This window comes from Populus nigra, chromosome 15 (assembly GCF_951802175.1).
Source record: "Populus nigra chromosome 15, ddPopNigr1.1, whole genome shotgun sequence".
Classification (NCBI taxonomy): domain Eukaryota; kingdom Viridiplantae; phylum Streptophyta; class Magnoliopsida; order Malpighiales; family Salicaceae; genus Populus; species Populus nigra.
The window spans coordinates 10,707,574-10,721,161 of record NC_084866.1 but is presented as its reverse complement, the minus strand read 5'-3'; the positions used below and the strand labels follow the sequence as shown (position 1 = coordinate 10,721,161).

Below are 13,588 nucleotides of genomic sequence, written 5' to 3'. Positions count from 1 at the left end.
GTATTTTTTTTTAGTTTAAAGTAAATATTTAGAGTGAGTGTGTCTTGATTAATTTTATAAATTTTAAAATTAATAATCATATAAATTTATAATAAATATTATATAAACAATTACCAACTTAAATCTGGAATCATAAAAAAAATAAATTTTTTAATTTTAAATTCTTATCAGTTGCCACGATTATATTCTGTACTTTTAATCTTTCATCAAGTAAACATCAAATAGATGGTTGCATTGGACACGTGGCATTGTAATAGGACGGCACTTATGGAGCAAAATTGTGAAACCAATGAGCTTGGCCAGGCCGAGGGTGACGCGCCAATTTGTCAAGGTGACTAGTGTCTGGGTATTTTCTTTTGTTACGAAAGTCAATTTCCACCAAAAAATTTACCGTAGTGAGGTGTACTGTTAATATAAATGGTCTTCCATGGTTGATTAGGCTTGTGAAATTGAAAATGCTAGGCTTGGATAACCGTCGAAAAGGACCTTCTAAAGAGTAAATTGTAAGATAATAAATATGTATATTTACATGTTGTTTATTTTTTGCATCATTATATTAAAATGCAAACCAAGAAATCCTTGGTGTAACATGCGAACCACAAAACGTATTATATTTTAATAAATATATATATATTTTTATTAATATAGGTATTCAGGTTAGTCTACGTATATATCTCAACTAATTTCACGGATCCTAAAATTAATAATCATATAAATATTTAATGACCTGATATTTATAAAACTTGAATTGGTGATTTTTAAAGAACAAATTTAGAATTAACTAATTAAACTACACCATTAATGATCAATAAATATACATTTTTTTTTTTGGATTTACGTGGGGTGTCCGGGCCAGCTTACACGCACCACGACTATTCCCCACGGCCCGCTGGACATCCTGCAAGCCCAGGAGCAGGTAAGGCACCGCGGGGGTGACAGGCGTACACATAGAGAGTCGAACCCGGGACGGGGACGGAACAAGTCACACGAATTGACCACAGCAGTTAAACCCTCATGTGCTGGGTACACACGAGAGCTCGAACCAGGGCACTCAGGCAGAGCAAAGTCTGTCAAGGTCACTGAGCTGCAAGCCTCGTGTGTAATAAATATACATTTTGTTCCATGATAAGGGATGGTTTGACCCTTTTTGACTAGGGGTGTACAGAAATCTTGCTTAGGGCTCGGCAGGTCTAGGGGCATTTCTTCGGTTTATACCTAGGTCCATCTATATAGAATTTAATATTTTTTATTAATACTTTATATTTTTTTTACCTGAAAAATCTCTAACTATAAAAATAAAAGGTCAAGATGTTTGTTTATTTTTATCATATCCATTCAGCTCAAGTTTGAAGATGGATCTTCCAGGTTAAAATTCACTAGTTTGGCCATCCTACTAGACATGTAAAATTTTTATTATAACTTGTACTTCCATTTTAAAAATAACATCTTATTGTCAAAGAAAAGGTGCAAGACATTCAATTCATATATCAGGTGTTTTGGGAGCGTAATAAAAATTATTTTTTAAAATATTTTTATTTAAAAATATATTAGAATAATATTTTTTAAAAAAATATATAATTTTAACATTAGCGTATCAAAACAATAAAAAAATATTAAAAAATATAATTTGAATAAAAAAACCAAATTTAAATAAAAAATAATTTGAACCTAACTCCAAATAAACATCTCATTTCATATGTTATACAATGGAAAGAGCTATGATGAAAATAACCACAGGAGTTGCCTTCATTGAGTTAAAAAAACCAAAATAAAGATATTTACTGCATAACATTTTTTTTCTTAATAAGAACATGACATGTTCTCTCAAAAAATTATGCTGATTTTGTGGAATTAAAAAAAAATCATATTAGAGGAGAAATGAAATGCTCAATAATGGAAAAGAACTTTTAGAAAATCGTGAGCTATTCCATGATGATATTAATGTGAAACCCAATAACAGATTCTATTAGTTCCTATGTATTTTTTTTTAAAAATAAATTAATTAGTTTTTATTTTATAAAAAATTACAACACTAAATAATTAATCTTCTTGTTGATTTAAAGTAATGCTGACTGAATCTTTTTATTGACGGAGGGAGTTGAAAAGCGCACACAATCACTCATACCAAAATTGCCATCTTGAAAGCATTATATCCTTTGTTGGAGTACGGAGAGCCGTAAAAATAATACCAGCACGAGTCTAGAATGTCTTCTGTCAAAATAAAGAGCCATTCCTTCATGTTTTTTTTTTTTTTTTGAGGAAAGCCACAAAACGAAAGGAAAATTTTGACTGCCTTTTCTTTTCAAACTCCCATTTTCTTTTTCATAGTAAAATACAAAATAACTTGTTAAAATAGCTTTTTTTTTTTCAATTCAAGTATATATGTATATATATAGATAAAGAAACATTTGACTTTTTCAGGTAATTTTTGGCATTGAAAATGCCCTTGCATCGCTCGCCCTGTCGCCCAGCTACAGGAGGAGGGGGAATCGATGGATGTTGTAAACATTAAGAAATTTCTAAGTGTCTTTTTTTATTTCTTTTTAATACAGCAGCGAAGTTCCAAGCATCTGCATCACGCAAGAGAGGCTTGACTTTGTATTTGCTTGAATGAGTTGAACAGGTGTCCCTAGCTCGCCTATGGGAGCCGAGTAATAGCTGACCAACATCGCCATATTCTAAGAAAATAAAATTATATATAGGCCACGACGAATGATCATGCTTTTCGATGTTTTATATTGATGACTTCGGGCGTCTGTTTATTTGGAATTCCAATGTGCTGCGATGACGCTTTCCACAGTTTCTGCAGATAATTGCCGAGTGGATTCCGCGCGAAACTGCTTCATACAATGAATAACATAAATCGGTGCCCCTCTGTATTCACAGCACCAAGAGGTCAAGAGTTGCCGCCATTTGAATAGCTAAAACACTTTTTGTTGGGCAAAGTGGTGTGTACTGTGTCCATTGGCACATACAGATGCATGCATGCATGCATGGCATGGCATGGCATGGCATGGCATCTCGGCTGAGAACGTGGTTGAAATCTAATTTTTAAAAAGTTAAATTTATTTTGTTTAAAATTAATTTATTTTTTATATTTTTAAATCGTTTAGATATAAATATATTGATATAAAAAATAAAAATGTATTATTTTAATATATTTTTTAATAAAAAATATTTAAACAGTTACTGCCATCGCACTTATAAACACCCCACGGTGCTTTCGGCTTTCCAACTACCAACAAACAACCGGGCCTCCATGTATTGATTTTTTCCCTAGTAGAGATCGTTTTCTACACCAAGATTTTATTTGCTAGTTCTACTACGTACAAGACTTTAATGCATGCCGGCCTTCATTTTCAGCATAGCTGGCCTCGACAAGAAAAGTTTCACACACTTTCCGTTTCAGGATTACGGAGACGTGATCTAGCAATTGAGGGCCGCATCGATTATATCGGTGATGAATTCGTTGTCGACGACCAATTAATGATCAGCGTCCTCGCCGGCTCGTAGTACTGCTATAATAAACGATAGGGATGCTGGTTGAAGTTTTATTGATGGAAACAGTTTGAGTGGTTTTTAAAAGAAGGAAATATAAGCTAGAATGTTGTGCGTACGTGTTCATTCTCCTGTTGTGTTAGCTGCTACTTCCACATCTTCACAATTATAAATATACACCTGTCCTTTTGACTACCATCGAAACTAAAAAAATAAAATCATATGATGAAAAATAATTTATTCAATTTCAGTGAAAATATTAGAGGGATTGTAGTTTATTATAATAAATAAATAAATAAATAAACTTATAACTTATAAGCAATTCACTTGTGAAATCTGAATTAAATAGCATACTAAAATTTCAATTATTTTTTAGAAAATTATCCCATGTGTTTCTTAGGTCGACCTATTAAACAAAACAAGTTCTAGTTTATTTTTTCTCCTCCTTGAACTGGGCTGGAAACAAGTCCAGAAAGCATTTTCTCTCCCATCTCCACCTTCTGCCTTGTTTAAGGCACGCTCTTTATCAACTCAAGCCCGTACGAAATTGGCTTATGAAGCCCGTTTTCACTTAAGGACTTCATGTTTTGCAATCTCATGAGTTCAGCTTAAAAAACCAAAGAACGAAAACCACCCTCAATCGGATAGGACCACACCAGCCTATCCGAGGACTTACTCCAGCACTGTTAAAATACTGTTTGTTTTTTAGTTTTAAAAATATTTTTAAAAAAATTTAAATTTTATTTTATTTTAAATTAATATTTTTTTGAATATTTTCAGAACATTTTAATGTATTAATTTTAAAAAATATTTTTTAAAAAATAAAAAAATTATTTTGATTGAAAAACAACCATTACTACACTCTCAAACTCCCCCTTAATAAGAGCTTTACATGCATAGTTATAAAACCCGGCCCGGCAGGTCGACCTGAGACTGAAACCAAGCCGGGTTAAAGAAAAAAAAGGGAAGAAAAAACCCGGCTGACTAGCGACCTGGCAAGACCCGGTTAGACCCGGTTAAAAACCCGTTATCCATTGAATTTTGTCTTTTTACTAAAACAACGTTGTTTTGATTTTAAAAAAATAAAATTAATCCGAATAACCCAGTCAAAATCCAAAACCCGTGCCTTAAACTGCCGCACACCCGGCCAGGTCTTTTAGACCTCTGTTCCCATGTCTTGAAAATCAACGCACAACACAAGAACATTCAAACCACTCGCCGGGTCACCTTTAGCTAGCTCGAGCACTTTGTACCGAAACGGAAGGAATCACTTTTACTTTTCAAGCAAAGTCAGGCACCCGACCGCTATATATCCCTTTTTTTTTAATCCAAGATTCTTCTTATTACCCGAAAGTTTAAAGCTTCTCCCCTCGCCAACATACAAAACATGACAGTGAACCCTTACCACCAGCACCATGGTTACAAGCATCCATCTCTAAGAAACCTGAATCCCCGTTCATGCTATTTTTCTCAACACTCCTTATGCTCATAATAACCTTTTTTCAAAAACAATCCTTTTTTACAGTTCACAAGTCATGGTCTCGGCATAAAAAAAAAAATAATCAAAATATGGTCCCGAAGAAAACATGATCAAAGGTTGATGGCATCAAGATTGAACTTTGGAACAGTGCATAAACTTTACACAAAAAGAGAATAAACTCTATACCTGTTAAAACGTGAGGGATCGGCAGTCTTGAAGTTAAAAAGGATTTGCCCAGCAGAGTCCACCTCATACGCAAGGAAATACACACATTTTTTCCACCGCTGCGAAGCAAATACACACATATTTTTTTTAAAAGATTAATTATTAATTTATATATATAAATTTCTCAAGTTAACAGTAAAGTTTCAATTTAAATACGTAACATAAAATATAAAAAATAAAATTGAAGTATATAAAACTGAAAAAAAAGTAAAAATAAACTACTCTATTAAAGTGGCATCCTCCAATGTTTTGTGAAATATAATTAATTTATGATAGAATTCAAATCGATATCTTCAACAAGTTCTCGTTTAATATAAATCATCATAAAATCTGCTAAGAACTCCTCTTTTATTTTACTGCGAAGCACAATTCTAACATGCTTCATAGCTGAAAATGATTGCTTTTGAGTGACAGTGAAAAAAATACAAAGTCAAAACAAGACGAATCAACATTTTAATCAAATAATAGCGCTGCAACTTATTTGTTTCAACTAATCCATGATATAATTAAAAAATAATAAACATATTCTAAAAGCTCTCATAATGTATCATATTAATGATGTAGCCGTGATCTCAAATAATACATCTTGTTCATCGAAATCTTTAAGATAAAATTTCTTAGCAAACTTGCAAATAATATCAATTTTAAATGATTTAAAGTTCTCTTTAGATTGTAAAGCAGAGCTGAGTACAACAAGTTCCACGGTCCCCATCATTAAATCTAGAATTTAACTATTCTAGCTAAAAATCTATTGTTGAGTTAAATATACCATTATGATAGTGTTGGTAAACTGTCATCGATCCTTATTGTTGACATAAACAACTTGTGGCTTTTTTATACGAAGCATTCATATATGACATGTCAATTTTAATATTGTGTGAAAAAAGATTGCACATGTGCAGGGATAAAATCAAATCGAGCATCTCTCAAAGTTTGAAGTAATATTTTAGTAGTTGATACAAAATCCATTGCATTTAAGATGTTAAGAGATTTTTGCTACAAAGCTCGACAAAGTAAATCAGTAATTCCTATTATTTTATGCATCAAATATAAGATGAATATAAATTCAAAAGATCTCATCGCAATCAAACAACCACTTGCTTCTTAATGTATAGAGTTAAAAGATCCTTCTTGTACCATATTTTTAAGCACGGTAATAGTTGCACCATACATATCTATCAAGTTGCAAATAGAATCAAAATGAGAGTTCAACCGAGTAGTTTTATTTTGATGTAAATTATCAATTTGATTAACCTCTCTCCCAGTCTCACGTTCTCCAGTAGCTACTATATGTGTAATTTCTATAGCTTGAGCATAATGTAACTCAATATGATGTTTATAATAAGTACTAATAAGATTGACAATAATTGTTAATTTTTTTAAAAAATAACCAAACAAAAATCTCACTTCTAGTTGTTGTAACTAATACCTTTTTATCAAAGATTTGATTGAACTAAGGGCGCTAACATGGCTACTTAGACAACTTTTTTATTGGTTCAAAATAGGTGAAATCAATAAAGAAGGCAAGGGACAATACTAGATGACAAGTCACATGCTTTTTCTTTTTTTATTTAACGCAGAAGAACGATGTCATTTTTGTTCGAAACACATCATTTTATTAAATACAAAATGATATTATTTCTTTAACCCATGATAATTAGGGTGTTAACCTTTTCCAAGTCAATTTTAGTCCCTATTGTCTTTTGATTTATCAATCACACCTCTATTTGGTCTCAATCTTTGAAAATCTTTTTAATTATGTTCATAGTCTTCTTCAATTAAGCCCTCAAACTTCAACGCTTTTAATAGTATGGTCCTAAGTCTTGAAGTTTTTTAATTTCTTCCCGAATTGACTCTTGAAACTTCTAATTCCAAAATAATTTTTTCATATTTTATTCTATATTTTCCACCATAACCAAATATATATATAGTCATTTTATCTTGTACATTACTATCAAACACAATTCTATCACAATCTCATTTTATGTCCTATATCTTTTATTTCTATTGTCTTTTTTTTTTATCTCGGGACAATAATCAAATAGATATGGTCTTTTCCATGTAGATATTTGCATTTTCAAGCATTTGTCATCCAACTATATAAATATAAATTGGATCCTAAATTGATTTTTTTTTATTAAGATAATTTTTATATTGTCTTACTTTACATTCAACTGCTTTGGATGAAAATAATTATAATATTTACATTATTTTGTTGGACAATTTTAGTTAGTAATGAAAAACATTATATATATATATATATATATATATATATATATATATATATATATATATATATATATATATATAACGACAAGAACTATTGAAAATAAAGACAAAGGGTATAATACTAATGCTACTATTGTTATATTAAGATTTAATAGGGCTCCGGATAAAATCTCTGTTCACACCATCTATCTTATCTATCCATGCAATATAAACAGGTGTTATTTGAATAAATAATTCTTTTGACAAAAAATATTGTAATAATGATAGTAATTGTGGTTGGAAAAATGTGAAAATTTCATAATATTAAAATGCAAATATAAATGTTTACATCCAATTATTTATTAAGTTCATGTGATATATTTTTTTATTTTAGTACTTTCAAAATTAATTTCACATGTTTCAAATATTTTAATTTATTACACTCTGAAATTAATTCCTTTATATATAATGTTTTAAAAATAATCTATAAATAAAAATAAAATCATAAAATAGTAGAATAATATATATGCGAAGAACATAAAAATACCTCAATTGTTAACAGGGGTGAGTAGGTGACGATGAACGCTGGCTGACAGGGATCATTGTGCCATAACTGCCTCCACATGTGTTCCAATAAAAAATTGTCCAACCATATTCACCAATGAAACAAACAACTGTCCAATAAATCAGCGCCATGTCATAAACAGAACACTGGCACCCTATATATAAAAAGATCCGGTTGCACAAGATTCAGCCTCTTAAAGAAAGTCCGAAATCCAAACAAGCCCGTGATTCTCAATTTTCAAAAAATTTGCCCACCATTCCCCTTTTCCAGATCTATCACTCAGACAAGACACATACAATTGATAGTTTGTACTCCTCCCCTCCTCCTCATCCAATAACTCTCTCCCTCCCTCCCTCAAGCAATCAGCAGCAATGCCAACTTCTGATACTGACTTCGATCTCAGCGTACGATCTCTCTCTCTCTTGCTCTTTCATTTTCACTCCCTGTATGTATCTCTTGACTCTCTCTCTTTTCTTTGCAGTCCTCTCCCGCCTCGGCCTTCTCAATCGGGTATGTTTGCTTTAATTTCTAGGGTTTCTTATCGATTTCAAAATGCGCACACACTCATGTTACTCTGACTGTGCAGAGAGTATACATTTGCTGATGTGAATAACTTGGAGCATTGTGCAAAGTACTTGAATCAGACTCTTGTTACCTTTGGTTTCCCTGCCTCTCTTGATCTTTTCGCTAATGATCCGGTCTGTTTTACTTCTTTTTTCTTGTTCGCATTTTATTCTTGTTAAATTCTATGTGATTTTTGTCAAATTTGTTGTGATTAGGTTTCAACCGCCCGAACCTGCAACTGCATTTACTCTTTGCTTCAACAGAGGCAGCGCGACGTTGAATTTAGAGAATCTGCCAGTGAGCAGAGACAGAGGTAGAAATTTGGTGTTTTAGTTTCTGAAGAGTCACTTGATTAAGTTTACTTTCTGAGTAAATGTGTAAATTTTATGTGGATTGACGGGTTACATTCAGCATTCAATTGTTTGATTTAATTTTAGTTCTCATTGTTTATATGGTGTTGGTATGGTATTTGGATGCTTAAATCTATGTTTCTACATCTTGTAGACTACTATCAGATATATCGAGATTGGAAGCTAAGGTTGAGAGGCTTGAGTCGCAGTTACAAGCCAAAGATAGAGAGATAGCTACAATAACTAGAACGGTTAGGGTTTTTTAGTTTTATGACATGAAATTATGTGAAGTTAGAATGATTGATCAATTTTTGATGTTTGTGCTAATTTATCAATAGGAAGCCAAAGCTACAGCAGCTTTTAAGGCCCAAATTGAAAAGCTTCAACAAGAACGTGATGAATTTCAAAGGATGGTAATTGGTAATCAGGTTAGGGTGCTTTAAACTCACTTTAAGTTTCTTTGCTTGCTTACTTACTAGTAGTGGAAAATGTGCTGAACTTGATGAGTATTGTTGATGTGATGCATTGTTGCTGCTAAAGCAAGTGAGGACTCAACAAATACATGAAATGAAGAAAAAAGAAAAGGAGTACATAAAGTTGCAGGTCGGTTCTCTTTTGCAAACAGAATTGTGCAGGGTTGCATGAGTACACAAGTTACCAACTACAGCAATGTTAATTCTCTTAATTATTTGCAGGAGAGGCTAAACCAAGTGTTAATGGAGAAAAAGAAGGAATCACGATCAGGCATGGAGATAATGAATTTGCTTCAGGTACTAATTCATTTAGTACATTGTTTCAATGTGATATAATTTTTGGCTTCTTCTGATGTAAAGATGATATTGCCTATCTGCTTGATTCTCTAAACAGAAAGAAGGGCGGCAGCGTGGGACATGGAATGGAAAGAAGGCTGATAATGATTTCTACAAGAAAATTGTATGCGTGTTGATTGGCTTATTTAACAATTATGCTAGTGAGTTTTATTTGACAACGTGCTATTGGCAGGTGGATGCTTGTGAGGCTAAAAATCAAGAGTTAATGGCAGAGAATAATGATTTAAGGGCATTGCTGCGGTCAATGCAGGTAGATTTTCATCACTCTGCCACTGTTTTTATGCATGCTATTTTTGTTATTTCATTAGCTTCTTCCTTGTTTTGATGGCGTGTAGAGTGAGTTAGATCATAGTAAAAATAGTGTTTTTCAATTCATAACATTTTTGTAGAGAATGGGCTGGTATGTTTTGTTTGATAGTAGTTTTTCATATCAAATTAGTGTCTAAGATGTAAGCTTTATTTTCCCCTTCATTACCCAAATCTTTTCCATATCCTTAGTCTTAATCCTTTGTTTGTAGAGCAGAAATTCCAAGTGCTAGAATCTATGATCACAGGTGCAATAAATGAAGTGTATCTCACTTTGAAAATCAGCTTGCCCCTGGATCTCTTATTTCAGATAAATAAAGATATTAGGAAGAACTTTCTCTTTGAAGAAAATAAATATAAAGATATAAAAGATTTTATACAACAATAAATGGCTTCACTATGTTTAATCATCAAGTCTTCAATTATTTGTGGTTTATACTAAAATCTTTGACTTTCTCTTGTGGCAACAAATTCTAACCTCAGTTGGCATGCTTGGCTTATAGGTTGATATGCGTGACTTCTTCAATGCACCAAATGGGTCATCCAAACAATCTCCACCTGCCAATGAGAGACTTGTAACAGACCCCTCACAATCTCCCTTGGGTGGGAGGACGGTATGAGAACTCCTTAAAGGATGCTTTTTTGTTTGTACTTAATGGGTCGAATGTTGTCTGTAATCATTGAATGCTTCCTAATTTACAGGATGTGTTTGACTTGCCTTTTCACATGGCTAGAGATCAAATTGAAGAAAGTCTCCGAACCAAGATGTCTTCCATAAAGGTATTTTCATTTATATCTCTACTTTGTTGGAGTATTGACCAGCTACTCTGCCAGCAAATGAAAATTTTAGTTTCTGATAAATTGCAAAATTTGATTAGTACTTCGTGTGGATCTGAACTATGTGATCATTCTCATCTTTAGATTCATAAAGTAGTAACTTTGGGAGTTGATCCATAATATTGGCCGCATCAAATTGTTGACACATTTATACTTTTGTAAATTTGAAGGAGCGTATGGTTCAACTACAAGATGCACAGAAAGGAGCAGAAGTCACTTCTGAAGCGACTGAGAGAGAACTAGAGCTCGAAGCTCAACTTGTTGAGGCAAGAAGCATAATCCAGGAGCAGGTATTTGCCATCGTTCAAACATCATAAATTATAGCATTCTAGTTTAGTTGCTATTTAGTCTAAGTGATCTATAAGACGATTGATTTGCTGTTATTTTTTGTTTATCATTGAAGAGTTTGATTAAGCAAAAAATCAGATTTGCGTTTAAAGGAGACTACTAAGCTATCTGGATGCATTGAGGCCGCACTAGTTCTTTCTGTTCCTTTTCATTTTTTCACAGTCTCCCCTCGCTTGACTTACCTGTTCAAGTATATTTATTGCATTTTCTCTAAAATTTTGTCATCTAGGTTCTCTCGTATGTTTGGAAGTTGTTTTGATAACAATACTGTATTTTTTGGTGATGATTCACACCTTTCAAGATGTTTTTCATCTTTTCATTTCTAACATAATATTGTTACACTAAAAACACCTAGAAGTATTATTATCCTGCCATTTTGTTATTGTTTATTGTTTGATGATATTAGGAATATAATTGTTGGGTTTTGTTGCAGGCATCTATAATGTCTAAGCATCTTGCGAAGTCAGAGAGGCCAAGGTATTCCACTGACTACTCATGTTCTGTGGAACACTGTATTTCATTAGGCAACTTTGCAGGAGATTAATGGCCTTTTAATTTTGACAGGGAATCTATCATCTCTTCACCAGCTGAGGTACGATATACATCTTCATTGCATTAACACCAAAAATAAAAAAGTTTATCACTCTGCTTTGGTGGTACTTGCCAGATTTAGATACTTAATGGTCAAACATTAGCTTTTCTGATTTGGAGAATTGTGGTCGATGCTGGAGGTGTTCAGTTTGGGTGTTGACCAATAATTTAGTGTAACACGGAACTCTGCTTGGAGTATTAGCCTACTTTGCCCATGCATGAACATGTCTTCCAGCAAATCATAAAATTTGAGGAAAGTGATTCTTAACCACGTGATAAAACTGAGCTTTAGATTCATAATTGTTGTCTTTAGGAGTTGATACATAATTTATGGGTTTACACGGGACTCTGGTTGGAATACTGACCTTCTGGTCTGGCCTGTTTTTGTAAATACTGACAATCTTCTGTCTAATTTCTAGTCAGCCAACCTGAAATGCAATTTCTAAATGTTAATGATGTTATAGTTTTATTATTATTTGGTCATTATATGGATTGAAACTAGAAGGAAATGTAGTTATGCTCTCAAATATTTTATTTATTCTCAAGAATGGAGGATTAGGAGTTTGAGTTAGTGGAGTTAGATTGGTTACATCTGCTTTTACTAGGATGTATATTGTAAGATTTTCTGTTGCATTTGTGTATACAAAATATATACCATGGTTGTTGATCTCATTGTCTCCCTCGATTTTCTTTCAGGGAGTACGAGACCAACGTGGTTGATGGCACTGTCTCCATCTTTGGCATGAAGATCGATTCAGTTGGCTGCATACAAAGGTGAAGGAGCCCAGCATGTATGTAAACATTGTATACTTTTCTAACCAGAATATCCAGTATGGGTTGTCCTGTTTGTTGCAAAACCTTGAGAGCATAGTTGATTCTTAGCTGTGGTGTTAATGTAATTGGTGTCTTGCATGTGCATACAATTGCTTCTAGTGCAATTTCATCCATCCATCCATCCATCCCTTAGTTGTTTATGGTTCTGCGAATCGGGCTCCCCATCTGACATTATGTTGCTTCTGCAAGTCGTTCTTGGAGCTCATATTCTTAGTTGGATTTTGCTTGTAACCTTCGACTATATAAATTATAAGGTTTAAGTGGCAGTTCTTCCTTGGAATTGTGTTCCAGAACAGCTACTCCTTGAGAAAAGATACCGGAAAGGTTACACCGTTTTTCTATTTATCAGTGCATAAAAAAAAGAATAAGGTGTTGGAATTTTGTTTTAAACATGGTTAATGAATACATTTAAAATAAAATTAAAAATGGGGTCTATTTTTTAGATTAAAATTGTAGAAATTCATCTTTTTAATATAATCTATACGAAAAATTAATATGATTATAATAAATTATAAAGAATAAAAAATTGATTTCAAATAAAATTTCTTTTATTTTAAAAGGTATTGAAGTTTTTAGAAGACTTAAGGAATGTGTTTCAGACTTAAGCCAGATGAGTGTCTTGACTTGGGTCAAACCTGGAAAACAAAATAAGTTTTTGAATTATAAAATAAATATTTTTTGCTATAAATCTATTTTGTCTTGAGTTTGGGTTTGTAAATTTTTTGGTGGAAGAAGAATTATTTTTTTTCTAACCTATTAGTTTGTTTACAGCATGAATAAAAGTTTGATTTGATAGATTTTTTTTCCATAAACTTGAACATTTTTTTCAATGTAAAGAATATAAGATTTAAAGCTAAAAATCATTGAGTATAATATTATTTGATGATGATAATTAAGGTTGATAATGATAGAAGTTAATTCACTTAATATTTTTTTTTTATATAAATTTTGG

General features: G+C 32.5%; 1 protein-coding gene across 2 annotated transcripts; it reads left to right on the top strand.

Annotated features, from left to right (window-relative positions):
- The first annotated feature begins 8,169 nt into the window (after window positions 1-8,169).
- LOC133673849 (uncharacterized) lies at window positions 8,170-12,916 on the top strand. 2 transcript variants are annotated; one of them, XM_062094758.1, is made up of 16 exons: window positions 8,172-8,380; window positions 8,458-8,486; window positions 8,563-8,674; window positions 8,756-8,853; window positions 9,045-9,141; window positions 9,229-9,318; window positions 9,431-9,493; window positions 9,586-9,660; window positions 9,758-9,823; window positions 9,893-9,970; window positions 10,530-10,640; window positions 10,729-10,806; window positions 11,034-11,153; window positions 11,645-11,688; window positions 11,776-11,803; window positions 12,499-12,916. In XM_062094758.1, exons 1-16 carry the CDS (start codon window positions 8,348-8,350, stop codon window positions 12,520-12,522), a joined length of 1,146 nt encoding a protein of 381 aa, XP_061950742.1. In that variant the 5' UTR covers window positions 8,172-8,347; the 3' UTR covers window positions 12,523-12,916. The 2 variants fall into 2 exon arrangements, with proteins under 2 accessions (XP_061950741.1, XP_061950742.1); XM_062094757.1 differs by lacking the exons at window positions 11,776-11,803; window positions 12,499-12,916 and having other exon boundaries at window positions 8,170-8,380; window positions 11,645-11,755.
- The last annotated feature ends 672 nt before the right edge of the window (window positions 12,917-13,588 follow it).

Bases quoted from the DNA above. Each gene is read 5' to 3' on its own strand.
- LOC133673849 (XM_062094757.1), top strand. From the start codon at position 8,348: ATGCCAACTTCTGATACTGACTTCGATCTCAGC. The intron at 8,675-8,755 runs GTCTGTTTTACT...TGTTGTGATTAG, and splicing joins ATCTTTTCGCTAATGATCCG to GTTTCAACCGCCCGAACCTG. The intron at 9,824-9,892 runs GTATGCGTGTTG...TGCTATTGGCAG, and splicing joins ATGATTTCTACAAGAAAATT to GTGGATGCTTGTGAGGCTAA.